We start from the raw sequence: 23,676 nt of genomic DNA on the forward strand, positions 1-23,676 counted from the left end.
ATATTTTATTCTTTTTGTTGCAATGGTAAATGGGAGTGTTTTCTTGATTTCACTTTCAGATTTTTCATCATTAGTGTACAGGACTGCCAGAGATTTCTGTGCATTAATTTTGTATCCTGCTACTTTACCAAATTCATTGATTAGCTCTAGTGGTTTTCTGGTAGCATCTTTAGGATTCTCTATGTATAGTATCATGTCATCTGCAAACAGTGACAGCTTTACTTCTTCTTTTCCAATTTGGAATGCTTTTATTTCCTTTTCTTCTCTGATTGCTGTGGCTAAATCTTCCAAAACTAAGTTGAATAAGAGTGGTGAGAGTGGGCAGCCTTGTCTTGTTCCTGATCTTAGTGGAAATGGTTTCGGTTTTTCACCATTGAGAATGATGTTGGCTGTGGGTTTGTCATATATGGCCTTTATTATGTTGAGGAAAGTTCCCTCTATGCCTACTTTCTGGAGGGTTTTTATCATAAATGGGTGTTGAATTTTGTCGAAAGCTTTCTCTGCATCTATTGAGATGATCATATGGTTTTTCTTCTTCAATTTGTTAATATGGTGTATCATGTTGATTGATTTGCTTATATTGAAGAATCCTTGCATTCCTGGAATAAACCCCACTTGATCATGGTGTATGATCCTTTTAATGTGCTGTTGGATTCTGTTTGCTAGTATTTTGTTGAGGATTTTTGCATCTATGTTCATCAGTGATATTGGCCTGTAGTTTTCTTTCTTTGTGACATCCTTGCCTGGTTTTGGTATCAAGGTGATGGTGGCCTCGTAGAATGAGTTTGGGAGTGTTCCTCCCTCTGCTATATTTTGGAAGAGTTTGAGAAGGATAGGTATTAACTCTTCTCTAAATGTTTGATAGAATTCACCTGTGAAGACATCTGGTCCTGGGCTTTTGTTTGTTGGAAGATTTTTAATCACAGTTTCAATTTCAGTGCTTGTGATTGGTCTGTTCATATTTTCTATTTCTTCCTCATTCAGTCTTGGCAGGTTGTGCATTTCTAAGAATTTGTCCATTTCTTCCAGGTTGTCCATTTTATTGGCATAGAGTTGCTTGTAGTAATCTCTCATGATCTTTTGTATTTCTGCAGTGTCAGTTGTTACTTCTCCTTTTTCATTTCTAATTCTATTGATTTGAGTCTTCTCCCTTTTTTTCTTGATGAGTCTGGCTAATGGTTTATCAATTTTGTTTATCTTCTCAAAGAACCAGCTTTTAGTTTTATTGATCTTAGCTATCGTTTCCTTCATTTCTTTTTCATTTGTGATCTGATCTTTATGATTTCTTTCCTTCTGCTAACTTTGGGGGTTTTTGTTCTTCTTTCTCTAATTGCTTTAGGTGCAGGGTTAGGTTGTTTCCTCGAGATGTCTCCTGTTTCTTAAGGTGGGACTGTATTGCTATAAGCTTCCCCCTTAGAACTGCTTTTGCTGCGTCCCATAGGTTTTGGGTCGTTGTGTCTCCATTGTCATTTGTTTCTAGGTATTTTTTTATTTCCTCTTTGATTTCTTCAGTGATCACTTCGTTATTGAGTAGTGTATTGTTTAGCCTCCATGTGTTTGTATTTTTTACAGATCTTTTCCTGTAATTGATATCTAATCTCATAGCGTTGTGGTCGGAAAAGATACTTGATACAATTTCAATTTTCTTAAATTTACCAAGGCTTGATTTGTGACCCAAGATATGATCTATCCTGGAGAATGTTCCATGAGCACTTGAGAAAAATGTGTATTCTGTTGTTTTTGGATGGAATGTCCTATAAATATCAATTAAGTCCATCTTGTTTAATGTATCATTTAAAGCTTGTGGTTCCTTATTTATTTTCATTTTGGATGATCTGTCCATTGGTGAAAGTGGGGTGTTAAAGTCCCCTATTATGAGTGTGTTACTGTCGATTTCCCCTTTTATGGCTGTTAGTATTTGCCTTATGTATTGAGGTGCTCCTATGTTGGGTGCATAAATATTTACAATTGTTATATCTTCTTCTTGGATCGATCCCTTGATCATTATGTAGTGTCCTTCTTTGTCTCTTCTAATAGTCTTTATTATTTTTTTTTTCTTTTTTTTTTTTTTGCGGTATGCGGGCCTCTCACTGTTGTGGCCTCCCCCGTTGTGGAGCACAGGCTCCGGACGCGCAGGTTCCGGACGCGCAGGCTCAGCGGCCATGGCTCACGGGCCCAGCCGCTCCGCGGCATATGGGATCCTCCCAGACCGGGGCACGAACCCGTATCCCCTGCATCGGCAGGCAGACTCTCAACCACTTGCGCCACCAGGGAGGCCCTAATAGTCTTTATTTTAAAGTCTATTTTGTCTGATATAAGAATTGCTACTCCAGCTTTCTTTTGATTTCCATTTGCATGGAATATCTTTTTCCATCCCCTTACTTTCAATCTGTATGTGTCTCTAGGTCTGAAGTGGGTCTCTTGTAGACAGCATATATATGGGTCTTGTTTTTGTATCCATTCAGCCAATCTGTGTCTTTTGGTGGGAGCATTTAGTCCATTTACATTTAAGGTAATTATTGATATGTATGTTCCTATTCCCATTTCCTTAATTGTTTTGGGTTCATTATTGTAGGTCTTTTCCTTCTGTTGTGTTTCTTGCCTAGAGAAGTTCCTTTAGCATTTGTTGTAAAGCTGGTTTGGTGGTGCTGAAGTCTCTCAGCTTTTGCTTGTCTGTAAAGGTTTTAATTTCTCCATCAAATGTGAATGAGATCCTTGCTGGGTAGAGTAATCTTGGTTGCAGGTTTTTCTCCTTCATCACTTTAATTATGTCCTGCCACTCCCTTCTGGCTTGTAGAGGTTCTGCTGAGAGATCAGCTGTTAACCTGATGGGGATTCCCTTGTGTGTTATTTGTTGTTTTTCCCTTGCTGCTTTTAATATGATTTCTTTGTGTTTAATTTTTGACAGTTTGATTAATATGTGTCTTGGCGTATTTCTCCTTGGATTTATTCTGTATGGGACTCTCTGTGCCTCCTGGACTTGATTAACTATTTCCTTTCCCATATTAGGGAAGTTTTCAACTATAATCTCTTCAAATATTTTCTCAGTCCCTTTCTTTTTCTCTTCTTCTTCTGGAACCCCTAGAATTCGAATGTTGGTGCGTTTAATGTTGTCCCAGAGGTCTCTGAGACTGTCCTCTGTTCTTTTCATTCTTTTTTCTTTATTTTGCTCTGCAGCAGTTATTTCCACTCTTTTATCTTCCACCTCACTTATCCGTTCTTCTGCCTCAGTTATTCTGCTATTGACCCCATCTAGAGTATTTTTCATTTCATTTACTGTGTTTTTAATCGATGCTTGATTCATCTTTAGTTCTTCTAGGTCCTTGTTAACTGTTTCTTGCATTTTGTCTATTCTATTTCCAAGATTTTGGATCTTGTAAATAGAATCTTAGATCATCTTTACTATCATTATTCTGAATTCTTATTCAGGTAGACTGCCTATTTCCTCTTCATTTGTTAGGTCTGGTGGGTTTTTATCTTGCTCCTTCTCCTGCTGTGTGTTTTTCTGTCTTCTCCTTTTGCTTATGTTACTGTGTTTGGGGTCTCCTTTTTGCAGGCTGCAGGTTCGTAGTTCCCGTTGTTTTTGGTGTCTGTCCCCAGTGGCTAAGGTTGGTTCAGTGGGTTGTGTAGGCTTCCTGGTGGAGGGGACTAGTGCCTGTGTTCTGGTGGATGAGGCTGGATCTTGTCTTTCTGGTGGACAGGTCCACGTCTGGTGGTGTATTTTGGGGTGTCTGTGGATTGTTTATGATTTTAGGCAGCCTCTCTGCTAATGGGTGGCATTGTGTTCCTGTCTTGCTAGTTGTTTGGCATAGGGTGACCAGCACTGTAGCTTGCTGGTCGTTGAGTGAAGCTGGGTGCTGGTGTTGAGATGGAGATCTCTGGGAGTTTTTCGCCGTTTGATATTATGTGGAGCTGGGAGGTCTCTTGTGGACCAGTGTCCTGAAGTTGGCTCTCCCACCTCAGAGGCACAGCACTGAGTCCTGGCTGCAGCACCAAGAGCCTTTCATCCATGTGGCTCAGAATAAAAGGGAGAAAAAGTAGGAAGGAAGGAAGGAAGAAAAGAAAGAAAGAGGAAAGAGGATAAAATAAAGTAAGGTAAAATAAAATAAAGTTATTAAAATAAAAAATAATTATTAAGAAAAAAAATTTTTTTTAAGAAAATAAAAAACAGAACAAAAAAAACCCCAGAAAATGGACAGATAGAACCCTAGGACAAATGGTGACAGCAAAGCTATACAGACAAAATTTCACACAGAAACATACACATACACACTCACAAAAAGAGGAAAAGGGGAAAAAATAGTAAATCTCGCTCTCAAAGTCCACCTCCTGAATTTGGGATGATTCGTTGTCTATTCAGGTATTCCGCAGATGCAGGGTACATCAAGTTGATTGTGGAGCTTTAATCCGCTGCTTCTGAGGCTTCTGGGAGAGATTTCCCTTTCTCTTCTTTGTTCTCACAGCTCCCGGTCTCAGCTTTGGATTTGGCCCCGCCTCTGCGTGTAGGTTGCCTGAGGGCGTGTGTTCTCCGCTCAGACAGGACGGGGTTAAAAGAGCAGCTGCTTCGGGGGTTCCGGCTCACTCAGGCGGGGGGGAGGTAGGGGTACGGATGCGGGGCGAGCCTGCAGCGGCAGAGGCCGGCGTGACGTTGCACTAACCCGAGGCGCGCCGTGCGTTCTTCCGGGGAAGTTGTCCCTGGATCTGGGACCCTGGCAGTGGTGGGCTGCACAGGCTCCCCGGAAGGGGGACGTGGACAGTGACCTGCACTCGCACACAGGCCTCTTGGCGGCGGCAGCAGCAGCTTTAGCGTCTCATGCCCGTCTCTGGAACTCCTTTAAGCAGCGCTCTTAATCCCCTCTCCTCGCGCACCAGGAAACAAAGAGGGAAGAGAAAGTCTCTTGCCTCTTCAGCAGCTCCAGACTTTTTCCCGGACTCCCTCCCGGCTAGCCGTGGCGCACTAACCCCTTCAGGCTGTGTTCACGCCGCCAACCCCAGTCCTCTCCCTGCGCTCCGACCGAAGCCCGAGCTTCAGCTCCCAGCCCCCGCCCGCCCCGGTGGGTGAGCAGACAAGCCTCTCGGGCAGGTGAGTGCCGGTCGGCACCGATCCTCTGTGCGGGAATCTCTCCGCTTTGCCCTCCGCACCCCTGTTGCTGTGCTCTCCTCCGTGGCTTCGAAGCTTCCCCCTCCGCCACCCGCAGTCTCCGCCCACGAAGGGGCTTCCTAGTGTGTGGAAACTTTTCCTCCTTCACGGCTCCCTCCCACTGGTGCAGGTCCCATCCCTATCCTTTTGTCTCTGTTTTTTCTTTTGCTCTACCCAGGCACGTGGGGAGTTTCTTGCCTTTTGGGAGGTCTGAGGTCTTCTGCCAGCGTTCAGTAGGTGTTCTGTAGGAGTTGTTCCACGTGTAGATGTATTTCTGGTGTATCTGTGGGGAGGAAGGTGATCTCCGCGTCTTACTCTTCCGCCATCTTCCTTATCCCCCCTCAGGACTTTTAAGTGATTTTACTTTAATTTTTGTAATTTTCTCCAGTTAAATTGTTGTTATGCTAAGGAGAGTCCACTGGAAGTCCCATCCACCCAACTTTAATATTCTTTTACACCAACAATTATGTTCCCTACCATGAATACGAGGGACAGTCTTCCACCATGTTGATGCTGCTGCGGCCACGGATTGCTTGGTGGAGAGGTGGGATTTGAGAATCAATGAGAATGTGACAACTATAGGAGGGCTAAGGAAAGAACTGGCCCCACCATCAGTGGGGAAGGAAACAGGTTTTATTTTTTATCAGCGGCTTCTGATTGTAGTTCAGGTTGATGATCATCATCCCGGTCTTCTTACTACATTCATTCCAGCCTTCTGGGGGTCCTGATATAGCCATCTGATGCTTCCTCAGGCATCTGAACTAATATCAGCATCAAGTAGCATCTCTTCACTGTGAGGAGAGAAAATGCACATTAATTGCAGCGGGAGGAATTTGGGCTAAATGTGAGGAGATAGTCCCTGATCAAAAGCATTAGCCTGAGAGGTCTTTTTCAAGTGTAAATCAGATCATGCCACTCTCCTGCTTCAAGCCCTCCAATGGCTGCTCAATGAAATTAGAATAAAGTCCAATCTCTTAACCCAAACCTACATTTCATTTCACTCTCTGTCATTCACCACACTTCAGTAACTCGGGCTTTCTTTCTGTCCTTCAAGTCCACCAGGCTTGCTCCTGCCCTAGGACCATTGCGTTCGCTGGTTCCTCTGCCTGGAATTCCCTTGCTCAGATCTCCACATGGGTAACTGTGATCAACCATCTTAATGCCAAGTTCACCTTCTCAGGAGGACTTTCTGGCCCACGATATCTAAGGTAGGTTCCCCTCACTTGCGGTCTTCACTGTTCTTTCTTCATTATTAACCTGCTGCCACTCTCCCACTAGAGTGTAACTTCCAGGCGGCAAGAATCTTGAATCTTTTTTTTTTTGCGGTACGCGGGCCTCTCACTGCCATGGCTCACAGGCCCAGCTGCTCCGCGGCATGTGGGATCTTCCCAGACCAGGGCATGAACCCGTGTCCCCTGCATCGGCAGGCGGACTCTCAACCACTGTGCCACCAGGGAAGCCCCTTGATGAATCTTGATTATGCTGTCTACTCTCTTCTAAGTACTAGAAGTGCTTGCCATCCAGTGGGGATTTAATAAATCCAAAGAATAAATGGAAGAATGAAAACATGGATGGAATGAATATCCATAGTTTTCTTTTTAGGTTTTAAAGAAATGAATAAAATACTCTCTTGATGAGGTGTCTCAGAAGAGGGGCCTAGATGAGATTCAATGGTGAGGGCTTGTAATGTGGGGATTCACTTTACTAGTAGAAGAGTGCTTTATAGGAAGTGGCAGACTGAAGTGTTTTCCAGGGAAATAAGTCCTCCAAACAGGAACAGTTCAACATATATTCAATTATTCAGTTGTTCAGAACCTGGTTTTTAGTTCCACTTTGGCCCCTGACTGAAATAATTTCATGTGCACTTGTGCCCTGTTTTGTTATAACACCCAAGGGCAGGCACAGTAAGAGTGATAGCACCACTGTGGACCTCATATACTTGTGATTGCAGTAACTTTGAATATTATGACTCATGGAAGACACAGAAACCCCAAATAATGCTGCCTTTGCCAATTTAAACAAAGCCTGGCTCCTTTCTATTTCATCAATCAAATGAATGTCCCTTTCCTTACCCCAGTGATTAAACCAACTATTTTGTTCCAAGGTGTATTTTCTTTATCAATTACTGTGCTGAGAAATTCTTTCATCTTGGATTTAGAAACTAATCTTCTTATGAGAAATGCAGAAAAATGACCCTGGTTTTAACAAGTCTAGGACTTTGAAATCTGCATTACGGAAGGGTATGAAACATGATATTTGATCAGGGGAGGTAAGGGAGAATTGTATAGGCTCTGACTAATAAATAATGAACCAGATACATCTATACATGAACTATTGTGTACCTGATCTGTTTGCTCTTTAAACTCTTAGCAAAGATTACACATAAAGAATAATTATTACATATTTCCTTTGAAATGGTGACCAAGAGTACTGAGAAATTACACAGTGCACTGAACAGGGCGTAGTGGCCAGATTTTAAGTGGCCTCCCCCCACAAATCCCCAATTCCTGAAGTAGACATGTGAATTCTCAAGTGCCCAAATTGTTAGTAACTTCAGAAGTTCACACAAGAAAACCAATATTTCAAAAATTCTTTTGTCATGATAATTTTCAAACATATAAAATTATTGAAAGAATAGTCCAATTATTTACCCATATACCAACCACCTAGATTCCACAATTGTTAATATTTTACTAATCATTTGGATGTAATACTTTATATTTGAATACTTCAGTATTCATCTCCTAAAAAGAAGAACACCCTTCGGTATAATCACATTTAGGACCATTAGCAGTAATTCTCTAATATCATCTAATAGTTAAATTCAAATTTCCCCAATAGTCCCTGAAATATCTTTTATGTATGTGTTTTTCAAATGAGGATTCATTCAAAGTCATGCGTTGCATTTGGTGTTTCTGGTCTCTTTTAATCTGGAACTGATTCCACCTCTATTTTTTTTTTTTTTCCATGACATCACTTTTTGAGAGACTAGGCCAGTTATCTTGCACAGCTTCCCACATTTTGAATTTTTCTTATTGTTCTATTGTGGTGTTATTTAACTTTTTTCCCTCTATCTCCTATACTTCTTGTAAATTGGAAGTTAGGTCAAAGGTTTAGTTCAATTCAGGTTAAACATCTATGTCTTCAAAAGTGATCCATACTGCATCACAGCAGGAGGCATGTAAGGTTAGAATATTCTACTACTAATGATGCTAACTTTTAAAGTTCTTTAACTTCAGTGTTTCTATAAGAAAACAGTTTATATTTTGGACAGTAGAGAGCCCCTTTGTGCTAAAATTAAGGTGATTTTCAGCTTACAAAACAGATACAAGCAACAGTTTGCAGGGATAGTCTAAAATGATGACTCATTATCCATTATTCCATCAGTGATGGGGGAGATACAACTGGATGTCAAAGGGACTTGAGAAATAGCTGAAGTCAGGCTACCTCTCCCCAGGAAGATGAGTAAATTCCCCTGTGGCCTGGATCCTGGCAATAACTTCAGGGAAGTGGACTTGGGTGCCTGGGTGACACCAGGTAAAGGGCTTAGGAGGTTGGTGTTGCTCTTCCCCTAAATTTTAGGAAAATTTCCAGGGAAATAATTCAACAGCCCAAGTGGAATTTCTGGCCCTATTACTTGTACTGCTGTTATTTCAAGTGCAACGACTTTATCTATTTGATTTAAAAAACTGGTTCCTGCTTTAAAAAGCTTTGGGGCACCAGAACAGTAAAATTGTCCAATAAAATACTTAAATCAATTGACAGCACCACATTTAAAAACACAGTGTATCACAAAGCAACATAAATGCCATGACCAGTATGAGATTCCCTTTGGCTACACAAATTTTTAAAGACAGGCTTTACACTGGACTAAACATGTGTAAACCTGGGTCTGGTTGAACCAGTGAAGGCAGACGGCATGAGAGAAAAGCATGTCCTTCCTCTGATTTAGATGCACAAGGTGGGGAGCTAATAGCACACTCAAATTACTATCAAAGCGAAACTTTGTCTCTTGTTTACTGGGCACTGGGCTAAGCGACTCACATTCTGCGCATCATTTAATTGTCACAACAAATGTATAAAGTCACTTATTTAATGAATAAGATATGTGTGTGTGTGCGCATGTGCATGCATCCTACTATGTGCAAGGAATTTCATTTTACTGGGCTCTGGAACAAAATCCAAATCCAAAACACACAGGGCTCCTCAATTCAGGCTGACCTCAATTCGGGCTGACCCTAAATAGTAAGGGTCTTGGATTCGTAGATAAAACCTGATGAGGGGCCACATGTCAACAACTTATGTAACTGCTAATGCAGGCATTTCAGGTTAGGAAATCTTTCCGTTCTGACCATTACATGGACTCTGTGCTAACAGGCATTTTGGAGGTCTGTTAAAACTGATCACAGTGTAGGCAACATACTAGCATAAGAATGGGCTCAAGGAAGCTGATGTTGTAAGAAAGGAGTGATGGAGAGAGAATCAAGAGGCAAGAGGTTTACATGAAAAGTATCTCCCATATGGGTTGCTTATACTTGCTGTGTTTTCTTACAATAATAGAAACTAAACATAATAAGAAAAAAAGCCCACTTTAACAGAACACAGTTATGTTTCTATTTTGGACAGAAGGATTTTTATGAGGAGAAGAAGTGGCTTATTTCAGAGAGGGGTGTTTCAACAGTAACGGGGCAAACAGGAGAGACTTCTTTTCATTTGCACAGTTTGGTTGAAAGCTTATCAAACTTATACAAGTGCAGAGACTATGAGGTGAAAACACACTTGAATTTTCTTTTAAAAGACCGAGAAAACAACAGCATCTGTCATTGTTTGGGACTTTATAGTGTTCAAATCGCTTTCAGATACTATATCAGAAATACCTTACGTGTATCTTCTCATCCTCATTGGATTCTCTCATCCTCACTCACCCCATGGCCTGGACTCTCAGCTCCGTGTTCTAAACACTTGCCCCTCCTGAAACTGTGGGGCTGTAGGATTTCACCACTGTGGGCAACTTGCCACAGGCTTGGGGACTCTGGCTCTTCCAGACACTTTCAGACTTGGATAAAATATCACACTAAAGGACATAGGAGTAGGCTTCCTGGGTGATGTCAAAGGGTGGAAGGATGGGGCAATCTGGAAGTATTGGGCAGTAAATTCTTAGTGGGCAAATATTCGTCAGTGTTTCATCTTTCATTGATGGGTTGCTTCGAGGTATAGTTTCTCCATAAATATCTTGCATGGTCCTGTGAATACGCCTGTCAAATGACTGGTTGTGACCCTTTGTGGCTTCACATGAAGCACTGGTCAATGTGGTAACTCATCATCTTTTCATTCCTTCCCATTCTTCTTGTCTCGTTTCCTTTTGCTTTCACTCTGGATGCCCTGGGATTGTACCTTCCAAATAAAGCACCAGTACTTAACCCCTGCCTCAGGCTCTGTATTTTAGGAAACTGGGTCTCATACACATATTTGTTTCCAACTCCTTCCAACACTTTGAAGTAGACAAGAATGTTAGTGTTAGGCATACTTTAAAGATGAGAAAACCGAGGCTCGGAAAGTTTAAGTGATTAGTCTGAGATTACATTCATTTATTTGTTCATTAATTCACTCATTTATTTAACAGACATTTCTCAAGCACCTTCTGTGTGCTGATGGAGTGTGAAACAGACAAGATTTCTGCCTTCACAGAACTTAAATTGTAAGTTAGAGGAGACAGATGGCACGTAAGTACCATCAGTATCTGCTGAATGAATGAATTAATGAACAGATGCAAGAGTCTTATCTTTCCCAGGTTGACTACTTAGATTTAAAAGAAAACATATCAAATTTCAAATTATTTCCCCCAAAAAAACCTTTTTTGGGGTGCTATTGTTTTATTGTTGTCCTATACTTCTGCTTAATCTGCCCATCGAGTAATCCAGTATTTGTTGACTACCAAATGATTAGTAGGCTCCAGGTACTTATAGGACAATATAGGCAGAGGGGACAACAGGTGCAAAGGCAACAAAGTATAAACAAGCCTGGGTGACTTCAGAAACAGAAAAGAGGTTGGTGTGTCTCGGAAGTAAAGGGTGAGAGAGAGAGAGGTGTGGGATGAGGTCAGAGAGATGAGCAATAGCCAGATCATACAGAGTTCTGAATAAGGGTTATGATTTATTATAAGGACAGTAGGAAACCACGGGAGGGTTTTAAGTGATATGATTAACATGATTGCTAAGTGGTAATTCTCAGGCCTTCTGACTCCTGGACCTAAGGACTTCTTCTACATGAAGCAGGTGTCAGAGTTGGGACTAGAAGCTAAGCTCCGAGGCTCCCAATTTCTGATAGAGTGAAGCCAGCTTCATAATGGTAGCTCAGATATGAGGCCCTCCGATAATGCAGCAACATGATTCCAGTGGCACCCCTTCCCCTAAATAGATGAAAAGACAGACTCATGGAGTCACTTCCAGCCAAACAGGACTTTATCGTTCCATCTCTAGATTGGGAATGACATAACCTTTTATTCAATAGTGAGGTGGAGGGGCAGAGACCTACAGGTCCTCGGGAGCAGGGAGCTTGTGACCTTGGGCTGCTGAGAATCAGCTGTGGTTCAAATCAGTCTGAGTAATCCAGGCATCAGATCAGCAGTGCCTGTCCTATTCATTTAATAAGTGAAAATTATGATATTGCCTTGTCTGGTGTAAGAGAACTGGGGGGTTATGTTCAGTGACAAGAGAGGTGTCAGCATGGGTTTCACATTGTTTTGAACATCATCCAGAAAAGTCACAGGCAAGATGGGTAAATGCAGCCTGAGTAGTAAAGTTTTGTTTTGTTTTTGTTTGTTATTTTTGTGTAAAAGGATGATGGGTTTTCCTACACGGGATGCCTTTGCAAGGGATTCTGTGATCCTCAATAAATGGGTATGGGAATGAAAATGTAGGGGTCACTGTCCTGAAGAGGATTCAGGACTTATCCATAGGTTTGAAGTTTGGCTCTCCCTTTGCCTCCCAACTTCCATTTTCTTAAGAGAGAACTCCAGCCTGGGGACACAGCTCCCCCTTTCCCTGGGATGCTTCCCTCCAGGAATTGTGGATCAGGCGGTCCTCAAGCCTTCAGTAACTCACGAACCTTGGGCCTTTGCACCACAAGTCCCCTGTGTGGACACTCCTTAATCCCCAGCCTATTCTCTCTTCTGGCTGTGCAGCTCTCAATTCAGTAGTTTGCCTTGAGGCCAGCAGAGACTGTTCCTATTCAGCTGACCACTAAGTGATATTTTAATGTTATTAATGTGTATTCATCTGCTCCCTTTCTTCTCCCAAAAGGAGTGAGGGAGACAAACATTTCAGAATAGAGATGAGGGGACTGATGGGGTGATCATGTAGGTTTGGGGGAAAGGGGAGAGGAAATTGAAAACATGGTGAGCTTGATGGAGCCAAGGAAGTAGAGAAGATGCCAAGGAAAGCTGGTAAACAACAGTGTTTGTGCATCGCAGAATCACACCTTCTCTGAGTCCACTGTTTCACCAGCCTGCCCCCATCAGCCCGGCGCGTCTTAGCAATTCCCCAGCTGTCACCTCCCTACCTGCCTGGCTCTGGCTGCTCGGCTCAGAGCTGCTCCCCTGGGCCTCTCTCTGGCTTGTCAGTGGGCTGCGTCAGCATCACGCCACACTGTCTCCCGTTGGCCCGGTGATCAACGCCTGACGGGCCGGCCCTCTCTCCCCTCTCAGCTAGGGCCAATGGGAGTCAGGGGAAGGTTTTGGTTACAAATGAAAATAAAATAAATAAGTCACACTCCTGCACTCCAGAGTCTGGGAGAAACATCTTCATGGCCTCGTAAATCTTTCTTTATAAATTTGTCCTTCTCCTTCCAGATGCCCCTCCCAATCCCCTGCGCACACTTGGCGGCCCCTCACGGTGCAGGGAATGTGAAATGAGAGGCTTGGGCTTAGGCTAGTTGTCAGTAACCCCCTCCCCCGCGAACCCCCAAAGGCATTTGTGCTGTGTGTGTGTGAAGAGAGGAACCAGCCAGCCAGGATCCAGGCCAGTGACAGCTTGTCCCCTACTCTTCTGACCTTTGCAACAAGACACCCAGCCCCCTCCCAAATCCCCCCTCACCTGGCTAAATTACCCCCAAAGCTCGTGGTTTCTTTATTTCTTTCCATTACAGGGGGTCCTGATAATTAAATGCAATACTCTATTTTAAGATGCCTAGGAGTTTTTCTGAATAGATATTAGACGTTTTATTAAAGCTCGTTGACTTTGAATGTTTTGCTTAAGACTTCGTCGTCCGTTTAAAGACACATCTTAAGACAGGGGATGCTATTAATCTCATACACCTGAATGTGAATAACAGTGCCCAAAAGCTGGGCCTCAGAGCGTCAGGAGAAAGAGCTAGAGGTCCTGAAGTCACCAGGTGGAGACGTGTGTGAGGCACCAAGGGGTGTAAGCTGGAAAAAGCCTTAGACCCCTTTGTGGTTTGCCTAGGATTGCCCAGGTCATGTCATAAGGAGGATTAGATGGGGTGGTGGTAGGAGGGAAGCATGGTCACAGGGGCCAAAGGATTAGAAGGGAAGGAAAGCAAGAGGGTGGCTGCTTGGGCAACCAATACTCATTGCAGGTGAGCCTTTCCTGCCCTCCCACCCCTGCAAAGGATCAGCTTTGTCTTAAAAAGTCTTTTTACTTCAGACTAGGGTGGACAATCCTCCTTGACCACTGCTATCCCATACTCCTTCCCCTCTCTTACTTCAGTGCATTATCCATGAAGGGAGAGGAGGTGTGCCATCCATTAACTGTGGCCAGAGGGCTCATCTTGCCAGTGTCCTGAGCTGCTGAGGGGTCGAGGGGAGATTTGTACCTGATGTGTTATCTTACGGGCTTAAGGAGGAGGAAGAGACTGGGAAAGGGTTATAGGTTTAAGGAAAAGTTGCCCAACTTCTGCCAAATGGGAACAATGGAGACACCACAGGGCAATGGGGCTGCCCTCTGAGGGATGCCAAGATGGAGCCATGGCAGTTCGGGAGGGTAGACAGGCAAGCTGTCCGCTTTCACATTGTTATCCAGGAAGATTTCAGTGTTCAGAGCCATGTACATTTCTATCTCTTTGAACTTTTTCTATCTGCTTCCCCTGCATGTTTGCCATGCTGAGGTGAGGTTTTTATAGACTGTACTTTTGGTGGGTAGAGTAGCTTCCACATTGGCTTGGGGCCAAGATGAAAAGGTGCCATCACAGAGACTCTGGGTGCCATGTAGAGGTACATTTGCCACAAAGCTGGTGAAGTTTAAGGTTTAGAGTCCCTCATTTGCATGAGCTCTGTCCATGGCGCTGAGGTTGGCCTGGGAATATTTACACTGGGGTACAGTCTGCCCTTGGGAGGACGGACAGAGGAAGAGGCCTAGGTCGGCCCTGTCTGAACAAGAAATTCCAGGATGCCATATACATGGAGCAAGATCAGGAAGTGGGAGGCATGGGCTTTGAGTATACATATACATGTCTCTTTGTCCCCATAGACGCCTTGCCACGTGTAGAGGGACAGAAAGAGTGGAGGAGCAGAGTGTAGCCTGTAAAGCATGGATTCCCTCTAGCCTGGGTTAAGGGTGTTTCTGAGAGTATCCTAATAAGGCGCCTAAGACTGGGAGTACATGTGTATACAGAGAGTAAAAATATTTCAGATGTGCAGAGCCAGGAGCTAGTCTGTGGAAAGTTCTTCCAAATCTTAAATCTCATATGTCTGAAAGAAACGATGAAGATTTCCCCAGATTTGACAACCATCCTAACAGTTTCCATGACAATACCAGTAATGACTTCTGGAACTGAAGAAGCTTTTCTAAAGTATCAATAATAAAAGGCAAATTTTGACCAACCATGCTAGAAGAAAGACTGAATTATCTTTCTGTTTCCTCTAGAGGATAAGATATGACGAAATCATTGTCATGTGAAGAAGTCATCCAAGAGCAAGCAGCCAAAAATATAGAGGAAAAATTATTACAGAGCCATGTCAGGAAGTTAGTTAATAAAAATATTTTTTTTCTATTTGTGATGTATGTGATATTTGTCCACTAATTTTGTGTTTTGTGTGTTTCTTCATTCTAAGTAAATAGGTTTTCTGGTGCCTAGTTTTGAACTCGTAGCTCAGCACTGTTTTTCTTTCAGCGGGGCTTCTAAGTTTTATAAACTTCAGCCCCCATGAAACCTGTACCAGCCACTGCCACCCTATTTTTTTCTGGGTAACAGTATTTAATGTCCTTCATGACTGTAGCTGAGAATAAAGGAAATTATTGTAACCACTTCATGTCCTCAGTAGATTGGGCCTTATAGGCTAAGCCCAAATTTAATAATGTTTGTGATGTTATAATGTTTATAACGTTTGGGATGTTTACCAAACTTGCAGTTTCATATGATCTTCAGTAGGCTACTGAACGTCTTGGATTTTGGATTCTTCATCTGTAAAGTGAGAGAGGCAGCTAAAATGTTTTCTAGTTTTCTCTCCAGCACTAATGTTCTATGCTTTTCCCACTGAAAACTGAACTCAGCATTAGCAACTGGTATAAGCTGAGGACTGTCGGTATTAATTATAATCCACAGCAGTAACTAGATCCCCAGATAATGTCTTCCCTGAACAGCTTCCAAGCGCACTTCTCCCCATATCCCACCTCCATAATGGTGTGGCTCACAATTGACACAACATATGTGCTTCTTCGAAGTCATATTTTTCTGATTCAGAGTATATAATGGATATGCAAGGGAGGCCTTTAAGAAAGAAAATCTATCATGAAGTTCTTATTGGCAAATGTAAGCAAATGTGACTTTATAAAAGGATTCTTCAAGTGGATTCCCTCCATGCCAAGATATTCACACCTCATATATAATTTCTTAAAATTCATATATTCAGATTAAGTTATATGAAGCCACATTAACAATGGCAAAAGTGACAAATAAGAGAGCCAATTTTGATCTTAGAACGGGGACAATGGGATAAGATGGAGAGATTTGGGGTCTGGAAGTTGAGTATATGGATAGAAAAGGGCCCCCTTATCCCCAAATGTCTGGGTGACACCAAACTGAAAGACAGCTCTTGGAATGTGTCTCAGGTGCTACACTAACTCCTACTTTGACTATAATACCTTCTGGCACCAGAAATATGGCCAAGACAATTCCACGCATTCCTATAAATGGGTCTGTTTCTGCCTATTGTGTATAATATGTTCAAAACCTCTAAACATTCATGTATGTCCCTAACCGGAAGGTCCACGCAGTGATGCAGCTAAGGGACTTATGCCCAAAGGAGTCTTGATCTCCAGCTCTAACAAAGACTGCTCTGATTCCTTGCGATTGTTCAACAGGCATCTCTCCCCTCTTTTACCATCCCTGGGAAACTGTTTCTGTGCACTCCCCGCCCCTACCTGCCCTTCAAATGCCCACTAGCTGGGTGCATATGTTATTCTCAGGCAATAATGACTCTGAGTACACGTTTCTTAACTCATTCTGCTGTGTCACTGTCTCACCGGATCAATATTTGGCCTGGGAAGTGCTAACTCAAAGTGAAGGCTGCTTCCTCCTTCCTCTTGTACAAGAGCCGTGTCTCCCTGGAGTGTGGCTAACCCTTGTGCATTTACCACTTCTTTTTTCCTCCTGCTTCTATCTTCCTTCATCAGCTGACCCTGGTTTTAAGGATGGATTTCAGGATGGAGGACTTAGATCTTTTTTGTTTTTTCTTTCGTTCCCGTGCAACGTTTTCCTTTAAAACAAGGAAATCACCTGTTTATTTTAGCCCAGGCAGTCCTGGAGAGTTTAAGCACGTGGTTATGGAGAAAACTTCCTGGGTTCCAGTATTTCCTATCTGTGTGTCCTCGGGCAAGTCACTTAACCTCTTTATGTCATAATTTCACCGTTTGGAGAATGGGGATTAAAAAAGTAGCTCCCTGAGGAGCTGTGAGATTAGGTGACCTGATGCCCGTCAAGTTCCTGGCGTGGCTCTGACAGGTGAACAGTAAACGCTCAATGAGCGTTAGCTAGCATTTATTGCTTCCCATGTTTCCTCTACATTCTGTACTCCGGTGAGTAGGGGGTTTGTTTTTGTGAGCTGAGTTTCTGCAAGAGAGACGAGAGGTTGGCTTAGATCTATATTTTTAGCCTTTTGGCCTTGTACTGTGGCCTTTCTCCCCTTATCTTTCTTGCTTTTTTTTCCTAAAGCCTAAAATATTTATTCATTTATTTTTACTTTTATTTTTTAACATCTTTATTGGAGTATAATTGCTTTACAATGGTGTGTTAGTTTCTGCTTTATAACATAGTGAATCAGCTATATGTATATATATATCCCCCTATCTCCTCCCTCTTGCATCCTTTCTTGCCTGCCTTACCTCACATACACATGTCACATACACATTCACCTTGACAGGGAGTTTCTCAGTGGTCGGTAGCGAGTGCCTTTGTCTCTCATCCCCAACTCCTGACTGAGGACACAATTTAGAGCATATGTCCAATAAATGTCTTTCAAGTGATTTCCTTTCTATAGTCTCATCAGATTCTTGTCTTGTTATTTTTATCAGAGTCCTACATTCTGAACATTTGCTTGTTTTGGCAATGGAGTCTACATTTGTAAGATATTCTTATAAGACTGTGTCCTAAAATATTTCCCAAAGTACGTATGACCGGCAGGGACACTAACCCAACAAGAAATATCAGGAGAAAAGATGTCTGTGGTTGTCTGCCTCTCTTCTCCTGCTTTGTGAGGAGTGGACAATTGTGAAGAATTGTCTGGTGGAGAGAAAAATGACAATTGGAGACCTGCAGAGGAAGTTAAGGGGCCTTTCTTTCCTGCACAGAGATTGTCTAGGGAAGATCCCATCCAACATCCCTACCTGGTCCCCTTCACCTTGAAACTCTTCCCCTCCCTCTTCTCAAGTCATTCTCCTCTAACCTTCTAGTATTTGTGGGTAAGTATTTGTTTGGCCACCAGAATTAGCTACCAAACTTTGCCACATTGTTTTCTACTTCTCCCCTTTTTAAGGATGTCCAATAGCGTGATGCCTCCTCCCCCTGTCCTTCTCAACAGGATTCTCCCCCTAAAAAGCATTATTTTCCATTGGCCTCTCCACAAAGAAGGGTCATAGTAAATTCAGTCATCTTAAGCTAATTCCTAGAATTGAGAAGTTGGGAGACACTGATCTAGGGTAGTAATTCTTTTTTAAAATGTAAATAGATATTTTATTTTAAAATATTTTTAGATTTACAGAAAAATTGCAAAGATAGTACAGAGAGTTCCAATATACCCCTCATCCAGTTTTACCTGTTGCTAACATCTTACATGATTATACTGATTCCAAATAAAGAACCAGCATTGGCACATTACATTACTATTAATTACACTGCATACTTTCTGTAGAAAGTTTTTCCCATATTGTGTCATTCCTGTTCCAGAATCCCATCCAGGATACCACATATGTCTCTTTAGCCTCTCCTGCTTGTGACAGTTTCTCGGACTTTTCTTGTATTTGGTGACCTTGACAGTTTTGAGGAGTACTGGTTGGATATTTTGTAGACTGTTACTCAGTTTTTTTTTATAACAGCTTTATTGAGATATAGTTTACATACCATAGAATTTACCCAATAAAGTACATTTTTTAGTATATTCACAGGTATGTACAAACATCACTACAGTCAATTTTAGAATATTTTCATCACCTCAAAAAGAAATTCCATATCCTTTAGCTATCACTGCTCCCAACTGCCGGCCCCTGTACAATGTCCCCATTCTCCTTAGCCCTAAGCAACCACTAATCTACTTTCTATCATTATAGATTTGCCTATTCTGGACATTTCATATAAATGGAATTATATAGTATATGGTTTTCTGTGTTTGGCTTTTTTCATTTAGCATAATGTTTTTAAGGTTCATCCATGTTGTAGGATGTATCAATACCTCATTCTTTTTTTTTTTCTTTTTTTGTGGTATGCGGGCCTCTCACTGTTGTGGCCTCTCCCGTTGCGGAGCACAGGCTCCGGACACGCAGGCTGAGCGGCCATGGCTCACGGGCTCAGCTGCTCTGCGGCGTGTGGGATCTTCCCGGACCGGAGCACGAACCCGCGTCGCCTGCATCAGCAGGCGGACTCTCAACCACTGCGCCACCAGGAAAGCCCCAATACCTCATTCTTTTTTATGGCCAAATGCTGAGGTCAGGTGTTTGCAATTTGTTCTTACCCCAGAAGGCTAAAAATGGCTGGGGTACTTTCCTGCAATTGGGAAGGTATTTGCAGAGAGAACTAGATACACTGCCTGTGCAATAAATGCCCATTGATCCCAAGGAGATGAACAATATAGTTTTATAGTTAATTTAAAGTAATGTAGGGAATTAAGAGCACAGCTTCTACAGTCAGACTGCCTGGGTTTGCTTCTTGGCGTTACCTTTTATTCACTGTCTGACTCTAGGTAAGTTACTTAACCTTCCTGTACTTCTGTAAAATGGGAATAATTGTTTTCTCCTTAATAAATGTCAGCCATCAGGTAGGTTATACACATAGTGGGCTTTTGAGTTTTGGTAGATAGATAAATGGAATCATCTAATGACAAACTTGGAATATCAGTTTTCAAAGAAGGAATTAATAATGCATTTAGTTATGATCAGTGTAGCTAAGTGTTTCTGGGGAGATTCAGAAAGCACTTAAGCATTTTACAGGAACCCAGCATCATGCCTCTGAGAAGAAGAGGTGAGGGAGATGGATTGAATCCAACCTGGCCCAATGACATCCCCTGGAAGTTAATTTGGTAATGAGCCCTTAAAATCTGCTTAGCTTACTTACCATTTTTCTCTTTTCTAAAATAAGAGTGCCAAATGTATGAAGAAAAAAACCCACTATTGTTTCGATGCTTTGTATACGAAGTTTTATTGTGTTACCAACACAACAGGTGTCACGGCATTTCCCGAGGGATTGGATAAGATGAGCCATAATGTCTCTCCATCTTGAGAGTTCATGGTGTTTCATATCAGCATCATCAATACTTCTTCCTCCAAAGTCTCACTCATGGCGCTGCCAGGAAGCAGCCCCACAGAGCCACATCAGTGAAGTAAAGCTTACTCTTACTCCTTCTGTGGTCATTATAAATTCATCATTTCCAGCTGCTCCCAAACTCATTTCTACCTTTCTTCTTTGTGCTTTACAAATTGTGTTGCTTGGGGGTGGAAAGGGGATAACTTTAGTAGGGAAGCTATTGCCAAAAACATAAAACGAAAGAACCACTTTTCTTTGTTTCAATTCTGCTATCTCAGAGGGTTTCTTTTATTTTATTTTTTTTCCTGTTAAATTACATCTCCTAATTAGGTCATGCTACTGGAGGTGACCTACATTTCAGAAGCCAACAAGCAACAACAGAGAGGCAGGGAACTGGGTGAGAGAGAAAAAAGAATGACTTCAAAATGGCTTCAAATTCAGCTTTTGTCAAGTGATTTGCTTGTGACAGAAGTTTCCATAAACTTGATCTTTAAATGAGTGTTTGTTCAATCAATGCAATATTTTGAAAGCTTATCTAATGGGATACACTGTGCTCTTTTATTTATTAACCATACACACGTTTATTGAGCATGTGTGTGGGGGGGGTGTGTATGAAATATACATATATACATATACACACATATTTACATATATATGATGTGAGATATCTACAGTTACCTATATCTATATATCTCTATATGTATATATAATGTTTATTTATGTATGTATCTATTATCTATGTGTATAATTATTGGGCATGGTTGAGGATGCAAAGAAATACAAGAAATGATGCCTGATTTCAAGGAGTTTGCAATCTAGGAGGAGTAAAGGGCTTCCCCAAAAGAGTTAAGAGATTGAGCTAGTTTATGATAATAGGAGTTGTATTATTTATCTAGTGTTGCTGATAAAATTACCCCATCACCTAGTGACCTAAAACAGTAGGTGGGCTTCCCTGTTTGCGCAGTGGTTGAGAGTCCGCCTGCCGATGCAGGGGACATGGGTTCGTGCCCCGGTCTGGGAAGATCCCACATGCCGCGGAGCGGCTGGGTCCGTGAGCCATGGCCGCTGAGCCTGCGCGTCCAGAGCCTGTGCTCCGCAGCGGGAGAGGCCACAACAGTGAGAGGCTTGCGTACCGCCAACAAACAAACAAAAAAAACAAAATAGTAGGTATTTCTTACCTCATATAGTTTCTGTGGGTTTGGAACCCAGGAGTGGATTATCTAGGTGGTTTTGGTTCAAAGACTTTTATAACGTTGAAGTCAAGGTCTCAGCCAGGCTACAGGCATCTGAAGGTTTGACTGGGGTTGGAGGATATGCTTCCAAGTTGGCTCACTCATAAATGGTGAGATTGTGAGGGTTGTTACCATGTGTATGTCTCCATAGGGTTTCCTGAGTGTACTAATGACATGGCATCTTGCTTCTCCCAGAGTGAATGGTCCAAGAGAGCAGGGCAGATGCAGCAATGTCTTTTATAACCTGGCCTCAGAAACCACACATCATTTTCATAATATACTCTTGAAAATATACATCAGTCCTATCAAAAAGGGAGGGAGCTACAGAAGGGCATCAATACCATGAGGTGGACATCCCTGTGGGCTATGTGGGAGGCTGGCTACCAAAGGGCCAAATGATTTGTTTAGAATTTAGGAGCTATAGGACTCAAGGAATAAAAGAGGGTGATCACGGGTAGGAGTAGTGTATTAGTTTTCTAGGGCTACCATAACAAATTATCATAAACTGGTGATTTAAAACAACACAAATTTGTTCTCTCACCATTTTATAGTCCAAAGTCAAGGTGGTGCAGGTTTCCCTCTAAAGGCTCTCGGGGAGAATCATTGCTTGCCTCTTTCTTAGCTTCTGTTGGGTACAACACTCCAATCTCTGTGTCCATTTTCACATGGTATTCTTCTCCCTGTGTGGCTCTGTATCTTTACATGGCCTCCTTATAAGGACACTGGCTACTGGATTTAGTTTCCACTCTAATCCAGGGTCACCTCATCTTAACTAATTACATCTGCAAAGACCCTATTTCCAAAGAAGGTGATTCACAGGTACCACGTGTTAGGACTTCAGTATATCCTTTAGAGGGACACAGTTCAACCCACAAGTGATCAGGAAAAGGGGTCATGAGGAAACAGAATTAGATTTTCATGTATGGTTAAGATTTGGATGGAGAAAGAACAACATTCTAGGTGGGGGAGGTGTGATTGCAAAAGAGGCTGAAAGAGGAGATGAGGAAGGTAAGATACTGTGAGTTTTATTCAGTAAAATCAAACACAAGTAGGTCAGTCTGAATGGAAAAGAGTTTTATGTAAGGGAAGTGGTGGAAATTTAATTTGAAAAATTAGGTTATGGATATATTGTGAAAGGTCTTACAAAACATTAAGAAGTTTGGACAATAATGAATCATTAAAGATTTTCTTTTTTCTTTCTTTCCTTCCTTCCTCCCTCCCCCCTCCCTCCCTCCCTCCCTCCCTCCATTCCTTCCTCCCTCCATTCCTTTCTTCCTTCCTTCCTTCCTCTTTCTTTTTCTCAGAAGCCCGTAACTGTATTTATTTCTTATTATATTAATTGAGGAATAACTTACATATATAAAAGTGCACAAACCTCAACAAGTCTTTTTTTTAATAAATTTATTTATTTATTTTTGGCTGTGTTGGGTCTTCGTTTCTGTGTGAGGGCTTTCTCCAGTTGTGGAGAGAGGAGGCCACTCTTCATCGCGGTGCGCGGGCCTCTCACTGTCACGGCCTCTCCCATTGCGGAGCATAGGCTCCAGACGTGCAGGCTCAGTAGTTGTGGCTCACGGGCTTTGTTGCTCCGCGGGATGTGGGATCTTCCCAGACCAGGGCTTGAACCCATGTTCCCTGCATTGGCAGGCAGATTCTCAACCACTGCGCCACCAGGGAAGCCCCAACAAGTTTTTACTTAACACACATATGCACACATATACAACCATATAAATACCTCCTGGATTACACTATAGGACAATTCCAGCTTTCTGGAAGGTGCCCTTTGTGCATCTATCCAAGCAATACCCTCCCCCAGAAGCAGCCACTATTATCATGTCTATCACCATAGAGTATTCTGCTCTTAAATTTCACATAAATGGAATCATGCTGCATGTATTCTTTTATGACTAGTTCCTTTTTCTCATTGTTTCCTGTGAGATTTATTCCTGTTATGTGTAGCAGTAGTTGGTTCTTTTTATTGCTGTATACTAATCCATTATATGAGTATATCACATTTTATTTATACTTTGTACTATTTTTTTTTACAACTTTATTGGGGAATAATTGCTTTACAATGGTGTGTTAGTTTCTGCTTTATAACAAAGTGAATCAGTTATACATATACATCTGTTCCCATATCCCTTCCCTCTTGCCTCTCCCTCCCTCCCACCCTCCCTATCCCACCCCTCCAGGCGGTCGCAAAGCACCGAGCTGATCTCCCTGTGCTATGCGGCTGCTTCCCACTAGCTATCTACCTTACGTTGATGAACACACTTAAAACTTTTTAATGTATGGCATGACTCAATGAAAAGAACTGTTTGTGGCATGTGTTGTTGGATA

The 23,676-nt window shown here is 42.2% G+C and overlaps 1 protein-coding gene across 20 annotated transcripts in view; it reads left to right on the forward strand.

Moving 5' to 3' along the window:
• Positions 1 to 23,676, forward strand: part of LOC132495108 (uncharacterized) — a 310,462-nt gene that overhangs the window by 193,583 nt on the left and 93,203 nt on the right. For 18 of the 20 annotated variants that reach the window (XR_009533211.1, XR_009533205.1, XR_009533207.1 and 15 more), the window contains 2 exons: positions 6,195 to 6,348; positions 10,764 to 10,838. Coding sequence is in view for 13 of the 20 variants with exons in the window: in XM_060106724.1 (XP_059962707.1) it covers positions 6,195 to 6,348; positions 10,764 to 10,838 (229 nt within the window). In the remaining 7 variants the exon portion in view is untranslated. Of the gene's footprint in view, positions 1 to 6,194; positions 6,349 to 10,763; positions 10,839 to 15,021; positions 15,110 to 23,676 lie in introns of those variants that run through there. The other 2 variants (XM_060106729.1, XM_060106717.1) reach the window with 2 other exon arrangements.

Source organism: Mesoplodon densirostris, chromosome 8, assembly GCF_025265405.1.
Source record: "Mesoplodon densirostris isolate mMesDen1 chromosome 8, mMesDen1 primary haplotype, whole genome shotgun sequence".
NCBI lineage: Eukaryota > Metazoa > Chordata > Mammalia > Artiodactyla > Ziphiidae > Mesoplodon > Mesoplodon densirostris.